General features: G+C 40.5%; 2 protein-coding genes across 3 annotated transcripts; one reads left to right on the top strand and one right to left on the bottom strand.

Moving 5' to 3' along the window:
* The first annotated feature begins 1,181 nt into the window (after window positions 1–1,181).
* On the top strand, window positions 1,182–3,156 carry mpg (N-methylpurine DNA glycosylase). Its single transcript, XM_080488647.1, has 3 exons — window positions 1,182–1,491; window positions 2,008–2,212; window positions 2,341–3,156. Exons 1-3 carry the CDS (start codon window positions 1,291–1,293, stop codon window positions 2,700–2,702), a joined length of 768 nt encoding a protein of 255 aa, XP_080344773.1. The 5' UTR covers window positions 1,182–1,290; the 3' UTR covers window positions 2,703–3,156.
* nprl3 (NPR3-like, GATOR1 complex subunit) lies at window positions 3,123–16,757 on the bottom strand. 2 transcript variants are annotated; one of them, XM_080488645.1, is made up of 14 exons: window positions 16,356–16,748; window positions 15,623–15,692; window positions 14,283–14,321; window positions 13,401–13,533; window positions 11,970–12,044; window positions 10,635–10,788; window positions 10,410–10,488; window positions 10,180–10,317; window positions 8,919–9,075; window positions 7,822–7,928; window positions 7,597–7,726; window positions 5,597–5,786; window positions 5,325–5,517; window positions 3,123–3,774 (listed from the first exon to the last, which is right to left on the bottom strand). In XM_080488645.1, the coding sequence occupies exons 1-14, from the start codon at window positions 16,549–16,551 to the stop codon at window positions 3,609–3,611; spliced, it is 1,827 nt and encodes a 608-aa protein (XP_080344771.1). In that variant the 5' UTR covers window positions 16,552–16,748; the 3' UTR covers window positions 3,123–3,608. The 2 variants fall into 2 exon arrangements, with proteins under 2 accessions (XP_080344771.1, XP_080344772.1); XM_080488646.1 differs by lacking the exon at window positions 14,283–14,321 and having other exon boundaries at window positions 16,356–16,757.
* Between the last annotated feature and the right edge of the window lie 236 nt (window positions 16,758–16,993).

Below are 16,993 nucleotides of genomic sequence, written 5' to 3'. Positions count from 1 at the left end.
TTTAAAAGCAGGCTCAAAACCCACTTTATTTTTAAATTTAGTTTTAATTAGTAGATTATTTTACTTACGCCATATTTTTCTTATTTTTTCTAATTTATTTGATTTTATTTCATTTATCAATTCATTTTATAAGATCCTATTTATTTTTAATTAGTTGATTATTTTTACTTACTTTTTCTTATCTTTCTAATGTAGCCAATGTTTTAGCTCAATTTCTTTTATTTTCATTTATTGATTCATGTTATAAGCTCTTAATTATTTTACCCCGTTTTGGCCAAGGCGGTGGGAGCTCTGCACTGCGGTTCACTGCCCGCGGTGTGGGCCTCCCATAGCTGGAGGCTGTGGCTCCTCTCCATATGGTCAGCCCTCTAGGATGGTGTGGTTGTGTGCATGCGTATGTGTGTGTTTTTATTTCTTTTTTTATAGTATGTGAAGGACTTTGTGCTACAACCTTTGAATGAAAAGTGCTGTATAAATAAAGTTCGATTTGATTTGATTTAAGGGAGGAAACCAGAGGACCCAGAGGAATTGCAGGCACATATGGGAAAAAGAGGTAAAATCCACACAGAAAGACCTGTTTCAATAAATGCAAACATTTAAGGAATACACTCGTTCATCTTTCCACTAAAATCACGTAAAAACAATTCAAAGTTAATTACTTTTAGATAAGCAAATTATCTTTTTGCTGCTCGGGCTCCATCAAGATCAGTCTGACCGGTGGCCCCTGACATTAAATGAATTTGACACTCCTACTCTGACTTGTATGCTTAAATGTTCTCTTCATTGAATGACATAAAAACAGAAACATAAATTGAGACTCCAAAAAACAGATAGATTCAATGGATGTTTTCCTGTTACACAGCAGTGGTCATATCGCATTAAAACATAGTGCGACAATGATGAGCTTGTCTGCTGACAACACATATTAGCAGACTGAAAACCCTCCAGGGTTTCTAAAATAAAAAAAGTGCTTGCAATATTTCATTCTATGTGGAATTATATGTGACGATATGTAAGTTTCTAATTCTAAACATGAAAAAAATTGATTTATTGTGGAAAAACTGCTTCTTGTAATTATTTAATGATACATCTATTGCTTATCATATATTCAATAATTAACTTTTGGTCCCAGTGGAAAATGTGCGCGGCCCCTTTAAGAAAAACAAAACAATAAAGTACTTCCGGTATCGAGCGTGAACGTTGTCGTTGATGGGCTCAAAACTACTGCTGTGCTGAAAAAGACAAGGTGATCCTGTATAAAGTATAAAAAGAAGCATATATTTCAAGGTTATGGCAGGTAGGAAGAGAAAGCTGCAGACAGCAGCGCCAGCGGGAACCTGTAAAGCTAAAGTTGCCCCCACCGGGCAGACGGAGCCCCCGGCGGGGGGCGCAGCTCCACCTGGAGAAGGATGGGGAGACACTCACCTCAGACTGGGGCAGGACTTCTTCAACCAGCCCTGCATCACTTTAGCCAAAGCATTTCTGGGAAAGGTAAAACTTCTTTTTCTAGTTGTCCATGTCTTTGAAGAAAACGTCTCAAGACCCCATTTCTATCTTTGCTGGATATTTGATAGATTATAAAACGTGACTTAGTCAATACAGCTGTTTAGTAACTATAATTTAATCGATGTTGCGCTGGACATGTTGCAGGAAACACATTTTCATTTATTACCCCTCAATCTCTGGTCTCATTAAATTGTTTGACACAGCAGCTCAGCTCTTGGTAAGTAAAGTGTATGACTGATTGTGAAGATGTAGTTTTCTGATCATATCCGGTGGAAAGACTAAATCTTAACTTTGTGTGTCTATCTGATCAATATTGTAGATCAGTTTTTCACATTCCTTACGCCTGTAACAAAGCTTGAAATACACTCAGTGTCGTTTGAACCCGTTTCTTTTGCAGATTTGAGCTGAAAACTGTTCTTTTTGTAAATTCTCCCCCACATCAAATACGTCTTGAATTATCATATGTGGATCAGACTGGTTGTCTTTTCTTCTTCCCTGAAGGTCTTGGCCCGTCGGTGTGCAGACGGCACTGAGCTGAGGGGGAGAATAGTGGAAACCGAAGCGTACCTTGGGGGTGAAGACAACGCCTCCCACTCAGCTGGAGGGAAACGCACTGAGAGGAACACAGCCATGTTTATGAAGCCAGGCACCATCTATGTATATTCAATCTATGGCATTTATCTCTGCATGAACGTGTCCAGTGAAGGTAAAAGCTCCAAAGACGGCTCATGTCTCTCTCACTCTGAGTGGGTTTGTAATTTCTACCATCGGTGGGTGAAGGGCGAAGGAGAGAGTGGAGCCTTGCTGATGCATATTGTGTGCTGTGTTGCCCAGGGGAGGGAGCTGCCGTGCTGCTGCGCTCGCTGGAGCCCCTGCAGGGCCAACCCGTCATGAGGCAGCTGAGGGCAGCCAGACGCAAAGAGGGAGCCCCTCCGCTGAAGGACAAGCAGCTCTGCAACGGACCCTCCAAGCTGTGCCAGGCTCTGGATATACCCCGCTGCTTCGACCGGCGAGACCTGGCCTCAGATCCCGAAGTGTGGCTGGAGGCGGATTCAGGTCCAACAAAAGACCAGGACGTGGTGTCAGCGCCGCGCGTTGGGATCGAGTCCCACGGGGAATGGGCGAAGAAGCCGTGGCGCTTTTACCTTCGCGGGCACCCCTGTGTCAGCGTCGTGAACAAAGAGGCAGAAAAATGATTCCTGTCTGGAAATGTCATGAAGTCCGACACTGGACAGCAAAATGTCCAAACTGCTGAAGCTGCTCCTGCCGTCTGCTCCCTATTGTGGGAACATCACTTAGATACAAAAACAACTCACATTTGTTCAGCCTTTCTACATAGAGGACACACTACAAACATTAAGTGAAGGCTATTAATGGATTACATTTGCATAACGAGGATGGCTTTTTAGAACAAAGATTTGGGAAATGACTCCATGTCTGACTGGCATCCAATCGCTTTATGTCTTTTCCCAATTTTAAGCTGCAGTTTATTTAAAAACACTGAATTTCTGAGCCAAGTTCTACTTGAAGGCAAACCATGGGCATTTAAGACCGCTCCAGCGAGACGCATTATTAAAACTCAGGATTGTGTCTCTTTGTGCTATTTTGTGTCGTTATGTCCGTATTTCTTAATAAACATTCACACTGGTGAAATTCTGCTGTAAGTGATTTCGCAGATGTTTGGATCGCTCCGTTTCCCTCGGAGCAGAAACAGCCCGTCTGCTGTTTAGACTCTTTTCTCTCTCGCCGTCCGTCTTTCCCCGCCTTTGGGATTTCTCTGGAGAGGTGGCTGGAGGTCTGGAACGGTCATTACTCACTGTGCCCCTTTGGACAGATGATCCAACACATCTGGGACGAGGAGAAAGCCGCAACAATCCCTCCGACATTCACAGTGAACCATTAAAGACGGGTCCAATATGAACCAAATAATTTAATAATGTAAACAAACATTTGTCTCATAAAGAGAGAAAGAAAACACTTTAAGATCTCGTCAGTCGGAGCTTGAGAGCAGAAGCATTTAGCCCAGAGCTCACTGCAGGTTATCGTCTCCTGCTCTCACACTGACACATTCTCCAGTTTAGTGGGTTCCGACGGCGTCTCCGCTACTCCATGGGAGACTGAAAGATTGAAATAATGGGATCTTCATGGTTGGTCACCACCAGGACGCTGCGGAACTTGTCAAACAGCGTCTTGAGCTGCGAGCGCCTCATGTTCTCGTTGTACATGATCTCTTCCAGGTGGTGATGTCCCCGGAAATAGTGCAGCAGCCTGGAAGCAGCCGAAAAGAACGAGACGAATTGAGAGCTCAAGTTACGGCTCTGTGATTAGAAGTGGAAATCGACCATGAGACGGGAGGTTGTTTTTTTTTCCTTTTCTTCCTCTGAGCACATGTGTCATTACTGCCCAGCAGGTAGCGCACAACACTTCTCACCACATTGTCAAGCTTTCTACTTTCTATTCTCGTTACGGATTCTACCAACGGCTGGCAAACACTCACTTTCTGACAATAATTTCCAATTACAATCTGCGAGTGCAATTAAAATGACTTTCCAAAACATTGTAAAAACATCTTTCCAATCGCAGAGAGGCAACGCATTACCGTGATTTATACCACCAGTCACAGCGAGCGCAGTAAAACTTAGCATCTGCTGAGGGGCCGTCGCCGACAGCACAGCAGCTCCTACTACTAACAACTCAGTCGCAATCTGTTCCAGTAGTAATATATAAAACAAATGGTAATAACTATCTAATAATATAGGCCATAAATCAGGTTTTAATAAAGCGTGACAATGAATTCGCCCTCACTTGAATTGCAAACTCACACACTCCACAAGCTTTGTCTCAATCTACTAATACTAGTACTTTCTAATTATTTGATTTATATCTTAGGTGTTTTTCCATATTAAATAATATTAACAGCTATTGGGAGCCCTGTGTAAAAATAACATGTAGTGCTGGTTAGTTGGATGCTTTCAAATTGAAATCTCAGGTATAGTGTGTCTCATTTATTTTTTTATTATTATTATAATTCATCTTGTTTCCACTTATTTAAAATTCAACTTTAAAAATCGGTGTTAAAATAAATTAAATAAATTAGTTTTTTTGCACTCAATTTCTTCTTTTCAGGATTCCTCCCCATAAAGTAAAAGGAGACGAGATCATGCTGGGAGAAAACCTTCAACTGATCAGAGAATTATTCCTGCTGCTGCTCCCGCCTACAGTTTTCTGTATTCAGAGGCCTTGAACACCACTGATGTAGATGTTAGAAGACATCTCGAGCAGAAAGCAGGCTGTTCCCTCTTGGTCAATGGAGGCTAAAAGAACTGGGATTAAAAATGACTCATTTTGTTTGGATCAAGTGTCAAACGTGAGCCTTTATGTCATCTGATGTGGCCCCGGAGAGCTTGTCTAGAAGTAGAGATGAAACTCTAAAACATTTGAGTGAGGTGTGCTGAATTAAACTCAGTCACAGTGCAATACGTTCACGTTACTTATGGTTTCTTTTTGTTTGTTGTCATGTGCTGCTGAATCTAGATAGTTATTCAAGTTTTTCATATTTTTAATAACAATGAAATACATTTTACACAAACAATAAAAAAGCTCCATTGCAGAGACACTTCTTTACCTCCGTGTAATTCAATGTTATTCAAAGTTACAACCTGCCCTTTAAGAATAACTATCAAGGCCTTTGTGGCCTTTCGATGGCACTCTTGCTTATAGTCATATTTATATTTAACCTAATTATAATTTAACCCATTCTATAAGAATTTCACTGACACATTTAAAATAAAATATATATCATCCGGGTCTGGGATTACCTGGCAAACATCCGCAGGTCCTCTGGATTCTGTGCGGCGGGGATGTTGAGAATAATCTGCCTCTCGTGCTCCGACAGGCTGGCGAGCAGCGTCTCCGTCATCCTCTTGTTGAGCGGGGAGTCTCCGCCAGGCAGCAGCTCGGCGCTGGAGTTATCCATGCTGGGACTAGTTAAGGTCATGTCGTCGCTGCTGGCTGCGCGCGAGAAGAGGACACGTGTTCGTAAATTATGCATCAACCGTCACACCTGTGAGGGCGGAGGAGGGAGACGTACTCGGCGAGCCGAAGCTGAGAGCGCTCGGGGTGCTGAGGCTGCGGCCTCCCACGCGGGCGGCCAGCGGAAGGTCGTCGTCCCTCAGCCCCGGCTCGTCCTCGCTGGGCGGCACCAACAGGCAGACGTACGTGTGCAGCTGGATGAGCAGGCGGCGCTGGAGCATCCACACCACCATCTGGATCAGCTGGGCCTGGATCGGGGAGACAGAGTGACACTGACCAACGCGCTCGCAAAGGTCGGCTGAGGTTCTAATCAGCAGTGGATCCAGTAAAAGCTCAAAATAGAGCTGCTGGGATGAGCCACGGCTCTGTTCTTGTTCTCGTGAAAAATTGAGGATACAGACTGTGGAGCTGATGTCCTTTTCTCATGTATAATTCAGAAGCAACAGCTCCACCAAAACAACACCGACCCAGAGAACGCCACATGTTCCTGCTCTTAAAATACACTGGGATCATTTATAGCCCTATTTAACATGTTCATATTATTAAACTCATCAGGTTCTTATGTAGGACTATTATAATCTTAGGAGTATATGTTTCAATATTATTATTCTTACATTATCTTTATCTAATCTATACTTTTATCATCTAATTTTGATCAAAAAATTTACCATTTTTAGTATACTTGACTTTTCTAGAACTGTATTCCTCTATTAGCAAGGTTTTCTATAACATTTATATGTGGGCATGTTTTTCACTCTCGTCTACAGATTTCTTTTTAGCCTGTCCCTACATGTTATGGTCTTATTTATCCAACTGGTTTAGGGTTGTAATGCCCTCTCTGTTTATTTTTCATCTAACTTTATTACTATAGATAATTGCCGGTGTGTGTATGTGTGTGTACATGCGCATGAATGCAGTTCATGATGATTTGACTTTTCTTTCTTTCACACGTGTTCAGAAATATTCCCTTCATTCAGATTGTTCAGGAAAGAAATTCTTTTGCAAACTGTTTCCAAATTAGCTCACTTTCTTCACAAAACGCCAACGGAAGCCTCCAGACAGACTGGAGTCTCGGACTCGCTTCATGTTTAATGTGAAAAATGTCAATGTGCCCAACAACTCCTGTGAACAACAAAGAGGTAAGTCATTCTTTCATTTTCAAGGCTTGAAAAGGGTTTTGTTTCCAGCAGAAGGCCGAGTGGTGCTTTATAGCCAGAAATGATATTCGTTTGTCAGTTTTAAACTGACACGTGCATGCTTGAGATTCTCAAAAATATTCTCTCCTATTAGATCTTGATTTACAAAAACAGTAACCGCCCAAAGATGCTTATTTACGTAGTGACAACTATAGTACTGTCTGAAGGACACAGGCATGTTCATGGCCTTTCTATGAGGAGTATGCACGTTGTGTGTGGAATTTCTCCAAGTAGTCCTACTTCCTTCCACAGTCCAAAACATGCATTTGAGGTTAATCAGTGGCTCTAAATGGGTGTGAATGTGACTGAATGCTTTGATGTGTGATGACCTGTGCAGGGTGTAACCTGATCTCTGCACTACAATCCACTGACTCAAGAGGTTTAGATGGTGAATTCCTACACCTTTAACCTGATGTAAGCACCCTCGCATGAAAATTAAACAACCAGAAAGCATCCAAGTATTCATGGAGCCGCTTGCAAAAAAATGCGGATGTATTGGACATTAAGATAAAAAGTTGTCTGCTTTTACGTTTCAATGGCGGTCATGTGCTTTCTTCACTGACATGACCATGTGCTTCTGTTCCTCGTGACTAAAGACTCAAAGAGAGAGGAGGCATCTCTGGTGTTACAAGAGGACAAGCAGACGAAAGGAAGTAGATTAAGTCCAGGATATTTAAGAGAATCAGCCGAGGCAGAACCCAGAAACACAAAGAAAATAATATGACACACACACACACACAAAAGATCAACATTCATGCGTCAACAAGATCATTTACCATGTCACTTCCACATTATCAGACAAATCTCCCGCTAGCTGTAGTGATACTGTTTGTTTTTATTGTAACAGCTGCTTTAATCTCACCTCTTGTGCGGGAGCTTCCAGGGGGTTTCTGAACTCCGCCAGTGAGACAGGCAGTGAGAACTTGGCTAACATGGAAGGGAGATCGTGACCCGGAAACTGCTGAGCAAACTGCTTCGCCACCGGGGAGTATCTGTTCAGGGAGAAGTGACATTCATCACCCCACAACACAAGAGAGCTTTCGGGACTGGAACGGCCAACTGGCGTACGTCCATCACAGCTACTCACAGGGAGATGTTGGCATGAGGAGAAAGCATGTAGACGTTATTCTCACACAGAGGGAAGATGATGATCGCTTTGCCCCAGTAAACCAGGTGAGCCGCAATTTGAAATATCTGAGAAAGAAAAGAGATTAACTGTGTTTTTTTAGATTGAATTAACATGATCTAAATGCACAAAATAAAAATAAATATCTGCACTATTACTGCATATTCTCTCAGATTTGATGACATATTTCGCCCACTAGATGGCAGCAACGAATAACCTGTTTTAAAGATAAGCTAAGATGCTTAGAAACTGAAAAAATATATATTACATTATAGAAATGACAAGAATATAGACAGTATTAAAACTGTTAGAAGGCTACAAAATTGCTTAGATCCCACTTTTTTCATTGTTTATATTCTGTATTTTGAATATAACCTTGTTCTATTATTATATTTTTACCACTTAATTTTCTTTCTTCCTTTTCCATATTGCTATTATGTAGTAAGTACTCTTATTATTACCACTAAATATTGTGTGTTAGATATACATTTGCATGTTCATTGCACTATTTCTGTCGTCATAATGTCCCACACAGGATCACACACCCGCTGCATTTTGCAGTGTGCATTCCATGTGTGTACATTTTGTCTTTATGTTTTATTTATTTGTGTTTTTTCTGCATTGGTTGTGTTTTTCTTTTGTATTCTATATTTATTGCCTATTTTGACATGTGTTTGTAGAGTCTGGTGAACAGTAGCTGCATTTCACTGCCATACTTGTATGTGACGAATAAAAATCTAATCTAATCTAATCAATGGCCCAAAATATAATTCACTTAACACACTGTGTATATGCTTAATTCACAATGTTCCCAACATATTAGCTTGATCTCTCTTATTGTCATTAAATTGGTGTTGTTGTTTATATGTATATGACCTCTAAGGTATTCACAACAATCACTCCATCCTATATTTGTGTTGCTAAATAAGCTCAATCACAGATATATAGTAGATTTGTCTAGAATTGTGATCAAGGCATTATAATTTTCACATAAATGCCCGATACGGTAAGAGAATAAATGCATGTGAGAACGCCAAGCTTGAACCCCGATAGTGCACCTGAAGCAAGGCCAGATCAGCATCCTGAGCGAGCTGCTGCAGGTTTTTCACCGCTGAGCAGGTTTTGATGAGGCGCACCATGGCAGGGGAGCAGTCCAGAGGAAGCTGGCTGAGCAGAGCTTTCTCACTCTCCAGCAGCAGCAGGGCGTGGTATGGTCTGCAGGAACACATGTAGGAAAACACCGTGTGAGTCCACAGAGATCAGACTACTACTTCAATGCAAGTCACAAAAAGATCTGAAGTTGTATCAAATATCCAAAAATGTATTATGTTCATATGATAAGGAGCCACTAGGTGGCAGTACAGTCCACAGAAATCTTCACATTGTTTTTTGAGTAGCTCGGAACACAAATATAAAAACATCTACATTTCTAAAATGTTATTTCTTTTGCATTAATTCCAAATTCAAGCTGTCAAAATGTCATATAGATAGACATAATGTTCACAAACTGAGATTACTTTTTTTATTTGTCATTACTTTAGTTTATAAGTAATATGTATCAAAAGTGCAATATCTCAAAAATGAGATTGTTGTTTGTTGTTTTTTTGTTGCACAGAAGCTATATTTATCACAAATTAAAAATTCTAAAGCCTTGAAACTCTCCAGGTAGCCATAATTTGTGGGTGAGTACATGAATAAATGACTTCAATAATAATATATGTATAGATTGATCTATGACGCTTAACGGTCAATAGGTGGCAGTACAGCACACAAAGAAATGGCAGGGCTTCTTCAGAGGATCTTGACACAAAGTAAAGCTTAGGTGTAAACAGATAAACGAATAGGACTTAAAGAAACATGTAAAGTCATATATTACTGAAGCACACCGACTAGGTAAACACTGTATGGAACATCTGTACCAGCAGATTGAAAGGGACATCAAACAAAACGATATTTTGCTCTCATGTTAACTGTCTGCTGTGGGTGGGCAATTCAGAGAGCAGGTCTTAAGGGTTATAAAGATATAACTGGTCAGTTTCCTCATGATTAAATCTTCATTTTACGCTTATTTAAGAGATTTAACAAAGTAAACACAATTCTGTCCACTCCCTGCATGTGTTTATACTTGAAGGAGGAGGCTGCTGGGTGGAGCCTGTGTGGCTGCTTGTGATAGCTCATTCTTAGCATCACAGTGCAAACCTGCCAATTGGGATTAATCTTTTTTTTTTTTAAAGCTTCATTTTACATACAACACTGTATAAACATGCATGTTTCCCATGTTCTGATGTACAATCAAAAACAATACTCATGTAAAGATACCTGATAGCTTTGAGGCTGCGCTCTAAAGCCTCTGGGGGAATATAGTTTCCACCAATCCTGTGGATCTTGTGCGGTAAACAGAAGCTGACCTCCAGCCAGCTGTTGATATGCAATCGCACCACTCCAGTTGTACAAAGGCTGAAAATCATTGATGCACATATCAGGATGCAAGCAATGTAAAGGGAGAAATAAATAGAAAGAAAAAAATGGATGTTTGCTCAATCACACACCAGTCGTAAGCCTCCTTCAGGTCCCGGGCCAGCTTACATTTTGGAAGTATTTGTCTAAATGGGGACTGTGGGCTTCCATCTGCTGACGTCAGGAGAAAGAGTGAATGCGTTCAAAGTATCTTCTAAAACATAGCCCCTATCAACACAATGTTCTGCTGTAATATACTGCGATAGTGGAAACGCTTTAGGTGTGATGTGAATTCTGAGCTGGGCTGTGCGGCTCACTCTCTGTCATGGTGGTGATCTCCTCCTGGACGGCCAGCATCAGTTTGGCCTCTCGGGTCAGGTACTGGCAGCGACGCTCCTCATGCTGCAGGGCGATGGCGATGCGACGCGACAAGTTGTGCATGCAGCTGATGACAGATGGATCCGCGTTTGCCTGCGAAGGCGAAAAAATCAAACCAAACATTACAGATCTAATTGAAAACCGCATTCGGTTTATAACAACATCAGACGTTTCATTGGAGATCAGGGGTGGCCTGGGGACACATATAGTACAATCGTGGCATAATAAACTGCAAATAATGGCAATTTCAACTGTTTTCCTTTGTTTCAATGCACATTTGTAAAAATGCATTCTGAAAATGTATATATATATTTATTTATTGTAAGTAACTGTATTTTGTAAGTTTTTGACATGTCAATAATAATGTAAAATATTACATTGATTTCAAAGTCAACTTGTCAAAGTCTAGAAATTATTCTACATTTACAAACATTTTCACGTCTGCGTGGAAGTCCTGACTCTCTGCAGCAAACTAACTACAGTGGGAGCGATTGAGGAGCGATGATAAGTTGTCCCTCTGCCTTGTGAATGTAGAAAATACATAAAGGTTCTGACAGCGCATGAGCAACAGAGTTCCATCAAATCAAACTCTTTGGTACTGATATCTTATTGCACATTGTTCAGTGTCACAGAACTGCATTCTTCATGGTGCAAAAATACAGGAGGGTTTTCCATGTGGAGTCACCTAAAGTTTAATTTACTCCTGAAACTTAGGATTTACATGCAGGCCGGACTGGACCCCCCTGCCAGGCTGGTTCTGACCCACGGGCTGCATGTTCTTAAATTTTCTTAAATAATTTAAATTGGCAATATCAGCAAACGACTAATAAAATGAAATGAACAGCAGAAATGACCAGTATTTTACAACTGAGCTCATAGAGACTGTTGGTGTTTTGTAAGTTTCCACAGTATAAATGTATCTGTTGTCGGGCAGACACTACTGACAGGACCATGACTGACCACTTTTCTCCTTGTTTCTCAGCTGTACCGGCACTTCCAGGCGAGAGTGACTCAGCATGGGCTGTGCCTGGTTTGGCAGCATGACTAAGCAAAGTTAATTGTCCCCTCCTCCCCCTGGGTTGCCATGAACTGACAGATAGAGTATATCACCCTCACACACCCCTCCCTTTCTCAGAAAACACAGATTAACACAACACAAGAGCTAAGTGTCCCGCCCACAGTCGGCTCGCTCGACTAAAACAGAATTAAAATGTAAACGCCACAATTAACAGCAGCAGTGGAGCTATTTTAGGAGTTACAGGAACTTTTCATACCCGTAGTGCGAACACCACATTGAAGAGGATCATCGTCGGCATCTCTCTCTTAGGTGAAGGGTCTGTCTTTGAAATCTGCACAAAGAAAAATGGAAAATTTCCACTTTAACAGAAATACATTTATTTAAGATCACATTTTAATGCTCAAAAATAGCAAAAACACTTTTTATACTTGTTATTTTAGAGTAATTAAGAGAAACTATCAGCCCTGTTAAGTTCTTCTTACTGTACAGATTTAAAAAATATTTCAAACTGTAGTAAAAAAAAAAAATCCTTCTAGATCTAAACAAAAAACTTAAAACATGCAGATAAATAATAAAATAAAGCTATGATAAGTGAGAGTTCAACATAAATGTGGATGTTTTTCAAATGTGGAACTGTGTCCACAATGTGCTGTGTGACTGAAATCTAGTCGTTTTATTTATTTATTTATTCATTTATTTCAGGAAAAAGCATTCCACAGTGGAGCACAAGCGAAACAAAGTCAACAAATGGCTTGTGAGCTGTCATATCAACATACATTTAACGTAAATTACATCTTAACTCTGAGATACAGTACAAGTTCATGCGTTGCATTTCATCGTGACACTTTTATTCCCCTTGAAAAAAATCATCTCGCTATCAGATGCAGTGCACCTACAACTCCTAGCAGGGGGCGCTGCTGAAGTTCTGATCAAATCCAAACCTGAGTTACATTTGTTGTTTCACTTTAAAGACCAAAACCTTCACGAAAGCCTCCAATATATTTTTCACAGATGTCACCGAAAACAATGTTTATATCCATGCTTGAGCCACTTTGATTTAATCAACTGTACCATCTCATAAGTACGGGTGGAAATAACTAATTAGAAATACTCAAATTGCTGTAAATAAGTAGTTCTTGTGAGTGCTTGTAAATTCAAGACTTTTATTTTTTCCTTTGAGTACAATATGCGCCATGTAGTCTGATTCACTAGTCTTAAAATCTTGGGTTCGCCCACAATTTGATATTGTGGATATTTATTCAATAGAATATTTTTGTTTGAACAATATTTAATATTTTTCAAATGATGAATAAATAAAATAATTTGATTAATAAATACAAAACAATATGTTTAATATTTTAACATAGAAATTTCAAATTCATTTTCTTAATAAAACAAATTGCCATAATGCTTTGAATATATTAGATTTTACACACGGGGCGGTGAAATCCAATTCCCACGATTAACGAGGCAATAAAATATTCAACTGCTGAAAAGTAACTGATACCTATGTTGTTCTTTAAGGTTGAAGATTGAAATCATATTCAACTGGAATGTTATTTTAAGAGTCTTCAGAAAAAACATGTAGAGAGAGAGAGAAACCCCTTTTTTCCACCCGGAGGGGGAGGAAGTGTGCCTCATCATCTTAACAGGATAGAAAACAACTTGCTTCTGCTCCTCCTAGTACCTGAATGATGGGGGGATGCTGGAGGAGGGTCGGGTGGCCCACAAAGCGAACATTGTCGATCTTCAGCTCAAATTTCTTTCCACACATGTCGGACTTGGTGGCCAGGATGGTGGCGAGGATGATGTCTGAGAACCTTGAGGAGAGACGGACAAGCTGAGTGAAGAGGGTGTGCAGGGCGGCAGCAGCGCAGAAACACAGGAGGAAAGCCAGGAGGTCGAAATTAGCTCAGTTTGTTTTCACCTTCCCGTCTATGAGAGGGGTTGTATTAATGAGATGCATGTGCCTGCAGTGTATTCCATCAATCAGAGTAGGATTTACAAAGCTTGTGTTTGCTACTGGAGAAGAGGAAGGAGGGAGGAGGAGGAAGAGGAGGAGGAGGACAAGGACAAAGAGTCCTCCTTGCGGAAAAAGAGTGAAATCTCTGGGTCAATGAAGAATGTGAAAGACTCATGCTGGTTTCACTTAAGAAACTCATGCTGCAATCAAAGGGATTCACAGTCGAGTGTTGAATCCCAGAAGCAAATTAAACACACTATGGACTTTCTCCACCACCACAAACGGAACAGGACATCTTGTCGTTGCGTCACTGCGTCTGGCCAATGATTCGGCATTTGTTCTCCAACATTGAATCAACATGCTCGAAGAAATTAACTTCAATTAAACCCGAATTCAAACATTCAAACTGACCAATTGTCCCTTAGCCCAACAATAGATTCGTCCGCTACGGATTGCGTACAAGGATTTGTCTGAGATTAGGATTGGAGATCCATACAGGTCACAAAACAGGAAAAAGGCAGGGTAAAAAAAACAAACAAACAAAAAAAAAAAGACAGGAGTGATCTAAGCAAAGGAAAAGGTGGTTTAGAATGATTTGGGTCTTACCCTGCTACCAACTGTTCGTCAGTTAGTGGAGATTGTTCTCTGAAATGGGAATTGGGCCACAAAAAAAGAAGAAAAAAAGCAAACAAAAAGGGAAATTGCAACACACAGCTGGGCTAAACGCAGGAAAAAAAATGGACATCAAAACAACCCCAACAAACATGTGATTCTATGACGACCTGCATTCGGGCTGAATCAACCTACTGACACTGACGGACAAAACCGCTGTAAAGGCATGTTAAGTTCCAACCAGTGAAGTTCACTGAGCTGCTCCTGCAGAACTTCAAGCTGCTTTTAAAAGCTGCTGCCGAGATTCACACGGACTAAAACATTCCACACTATGAATAAGTGTCTCATTGTTAAATCTAGAGATCAGAGTGTGCAGTATTCACTTCTGCAACCCATAATTGATTATCTAAAATTGAAGGTCCGTGAGATTGACTGGTTAGTCCTATGATGTGGTTCATTTGTCACATATCTTATGATCTCCTTCGTTAGTAAGACTCTTTACGTTGCCACAGCAGAAACCTTGAGAAAAAACTTTTGGTGACATTGCATTTAGAACGATTCCCAGAACTTCACATAAATATTTTAAGCAAAAATGTAAAGTTTCAAATGATCCCGGGAAACTCAACTCAACATATCGTACGACAGACAGTCGTTACGAAGAGAAGCTCATCTGATGTTTGATCTGTGTGGCACCAAAATATGATATGGATTATTATTTTTATTTGCCACACTGCTTTGTCCTGGTCATTTAAATAGTCAAAATGACCAGCATCCATATAGTTTTCCAAGTTACTACATATAAACGATATGAATTCATCCTGTGGCAGCTTTTTGAGTTCTGTGAAGCAGGCTGCGCAGGGTAGAATAAATAGAAGAAAGAAAAGAAACACACACATAACATATAACATTAGAAAGTTCAGACGGTTCAACTCTATTGTTGGAAACATGAGGTGCTCATGTTTCACCTGCCTCAGTCACACTGAATACTAGCCTAGACTGTTTTGCCTTTACGAAGTGATCTCTAAAGTTCGGTCCCAACTCATTTAAACAGTCTATGACTATATTTTTGGAGCAGCCTGTCAGATACCTTGAAATGTTTTAATTGCTGCATATTTCATTGAGCATATTCAACAGTCATGATATCTTCATGTGCAATTTTTGCAATATTTAGTTTTATTCCCAAGCCTGAAACTTCATAAAACTGTTTTTTCTGGAGAGACAAAACAAATCATAAAAGCAAAGGGGAGGAAAACCTAACGAACATAAGAAGCTCACTTGGAATAGGTTATGGGACAATTTATTGATGAAACATAAAAAGACCTAGAACAAAATACCTTGAGTCACCATCTTGATCATCAAGACCGTCTCCAGTGGTGTTCAGTGCATATGGACTTCGTTGTTTTGCTTGTGGAAAGACATCAGTAAGAGTTAAACATTGTCATCAGCACAGAAACATCCACAGAGGAGTAACACGTCAAATATCACAAAATAACTGATATAATCTGGAGGCAGTTTGTAAGTCCAGCACATTTTGAGTAACTTGAGAGTGCTGTAGTCTCTCTCAGGGCTGTTTTAGTTATGTCATCTACCACCATCAGACCAGGTGTCAGCACATCAGACGGTGACTTTATCTGCAATGTACTGGAACACCAAGTTTTGACAATATGACAGTGACATTCAGCAAATTAGTTTTACTCTCAGGCTTTAACAAAAAAATTATCTTGAATTGAAAATGTTTGGGGTCTGGGGAACAACGTGGGCCTTGAAGTCCATTTTTATATTAAACATATAATAGTGAGGATCGATTGACCCATCCCTAAAGTCTTTACACTCAATGCTTTAGGACAGGCTCTGGCCAAGGACTGACATTTGATGCATGACTATTCACCGACATATTCTTTTAATTCCTCGATGTACACGATGGCATGTTCATACGGTAGCTCTGATTCGAAACCTTCTCCCCTCACTGTGTATTAAGACAAATCTCCTCTGATTGTGTGACTTAGAGGAAAAGTGACTGCTTTTCCTAGGTGCTCGTCTGTGTTTCCCTGCTAACGCTGCTCCTACCTGAGAGAGATGACGGCCGGTCAGCGACTCTCTGAAAAGGATATCTAAACAGAAGTTTGTTTCCTCTGCTGCCGGAGCTGACCAGGATGACGCTGATGGGGCTGGTTTTGTCGCCGCCTCTGTAGCCGCTGCTCTGGGACTGAGAGTGCACGGACTTGCGGTCCTCCGTTAACCCAGCGGCTGGGTTTAGCATCATGTTAGCATTCCTGCTATCTGCACGCTACTTTACGACAGCACGTTAAACGTTGGCTCCCCTTCAGCTGGAGCTCTCATTAATGTTAATATGCCTCATAAACCCACTTTAAACACATAAGAAGTTAACTAACGTCTACTTTGAGGTCAGATCCGTCCCGGTGCACGTTCATTACCCACTACACTGTTTTGCGTCCCTCTAAAAAATGTCCCACCGCAACAAGGAAGTGTAATGTCAGTTCCCATTGCTTCACTCAACTCGACGACTACGAAAATTAAAATTAATTATTAATAATTAAAACAATAATTTACTGATCTATTATTGTATAAATGCAGGTATTTTGTGTTAGAGTTGCTCATGCAATGGAAACGCGTTTTATGCGTGATATCAATTTAAATGTAATGAAACAAAACTCAGAGAAGAGACCATACAAAACACAAATTTC

This window comes from Lipophrys pholis, assembly GCF_963383615.2.
Source record: "Lipophrys pholis genome assembly, chromosome: 19".
Taxonomy (NCBI): Eukaryota; Metazoa; Chordata; class Actinopteri; order Blenniiformes; family Blenniidae; genus Lipophrys; species Lipophrys pholis.
Note: the sequence above shows the minus strand (reverse complement) of the source record. Positions and strands in the feature narration are given on the sequence as shown.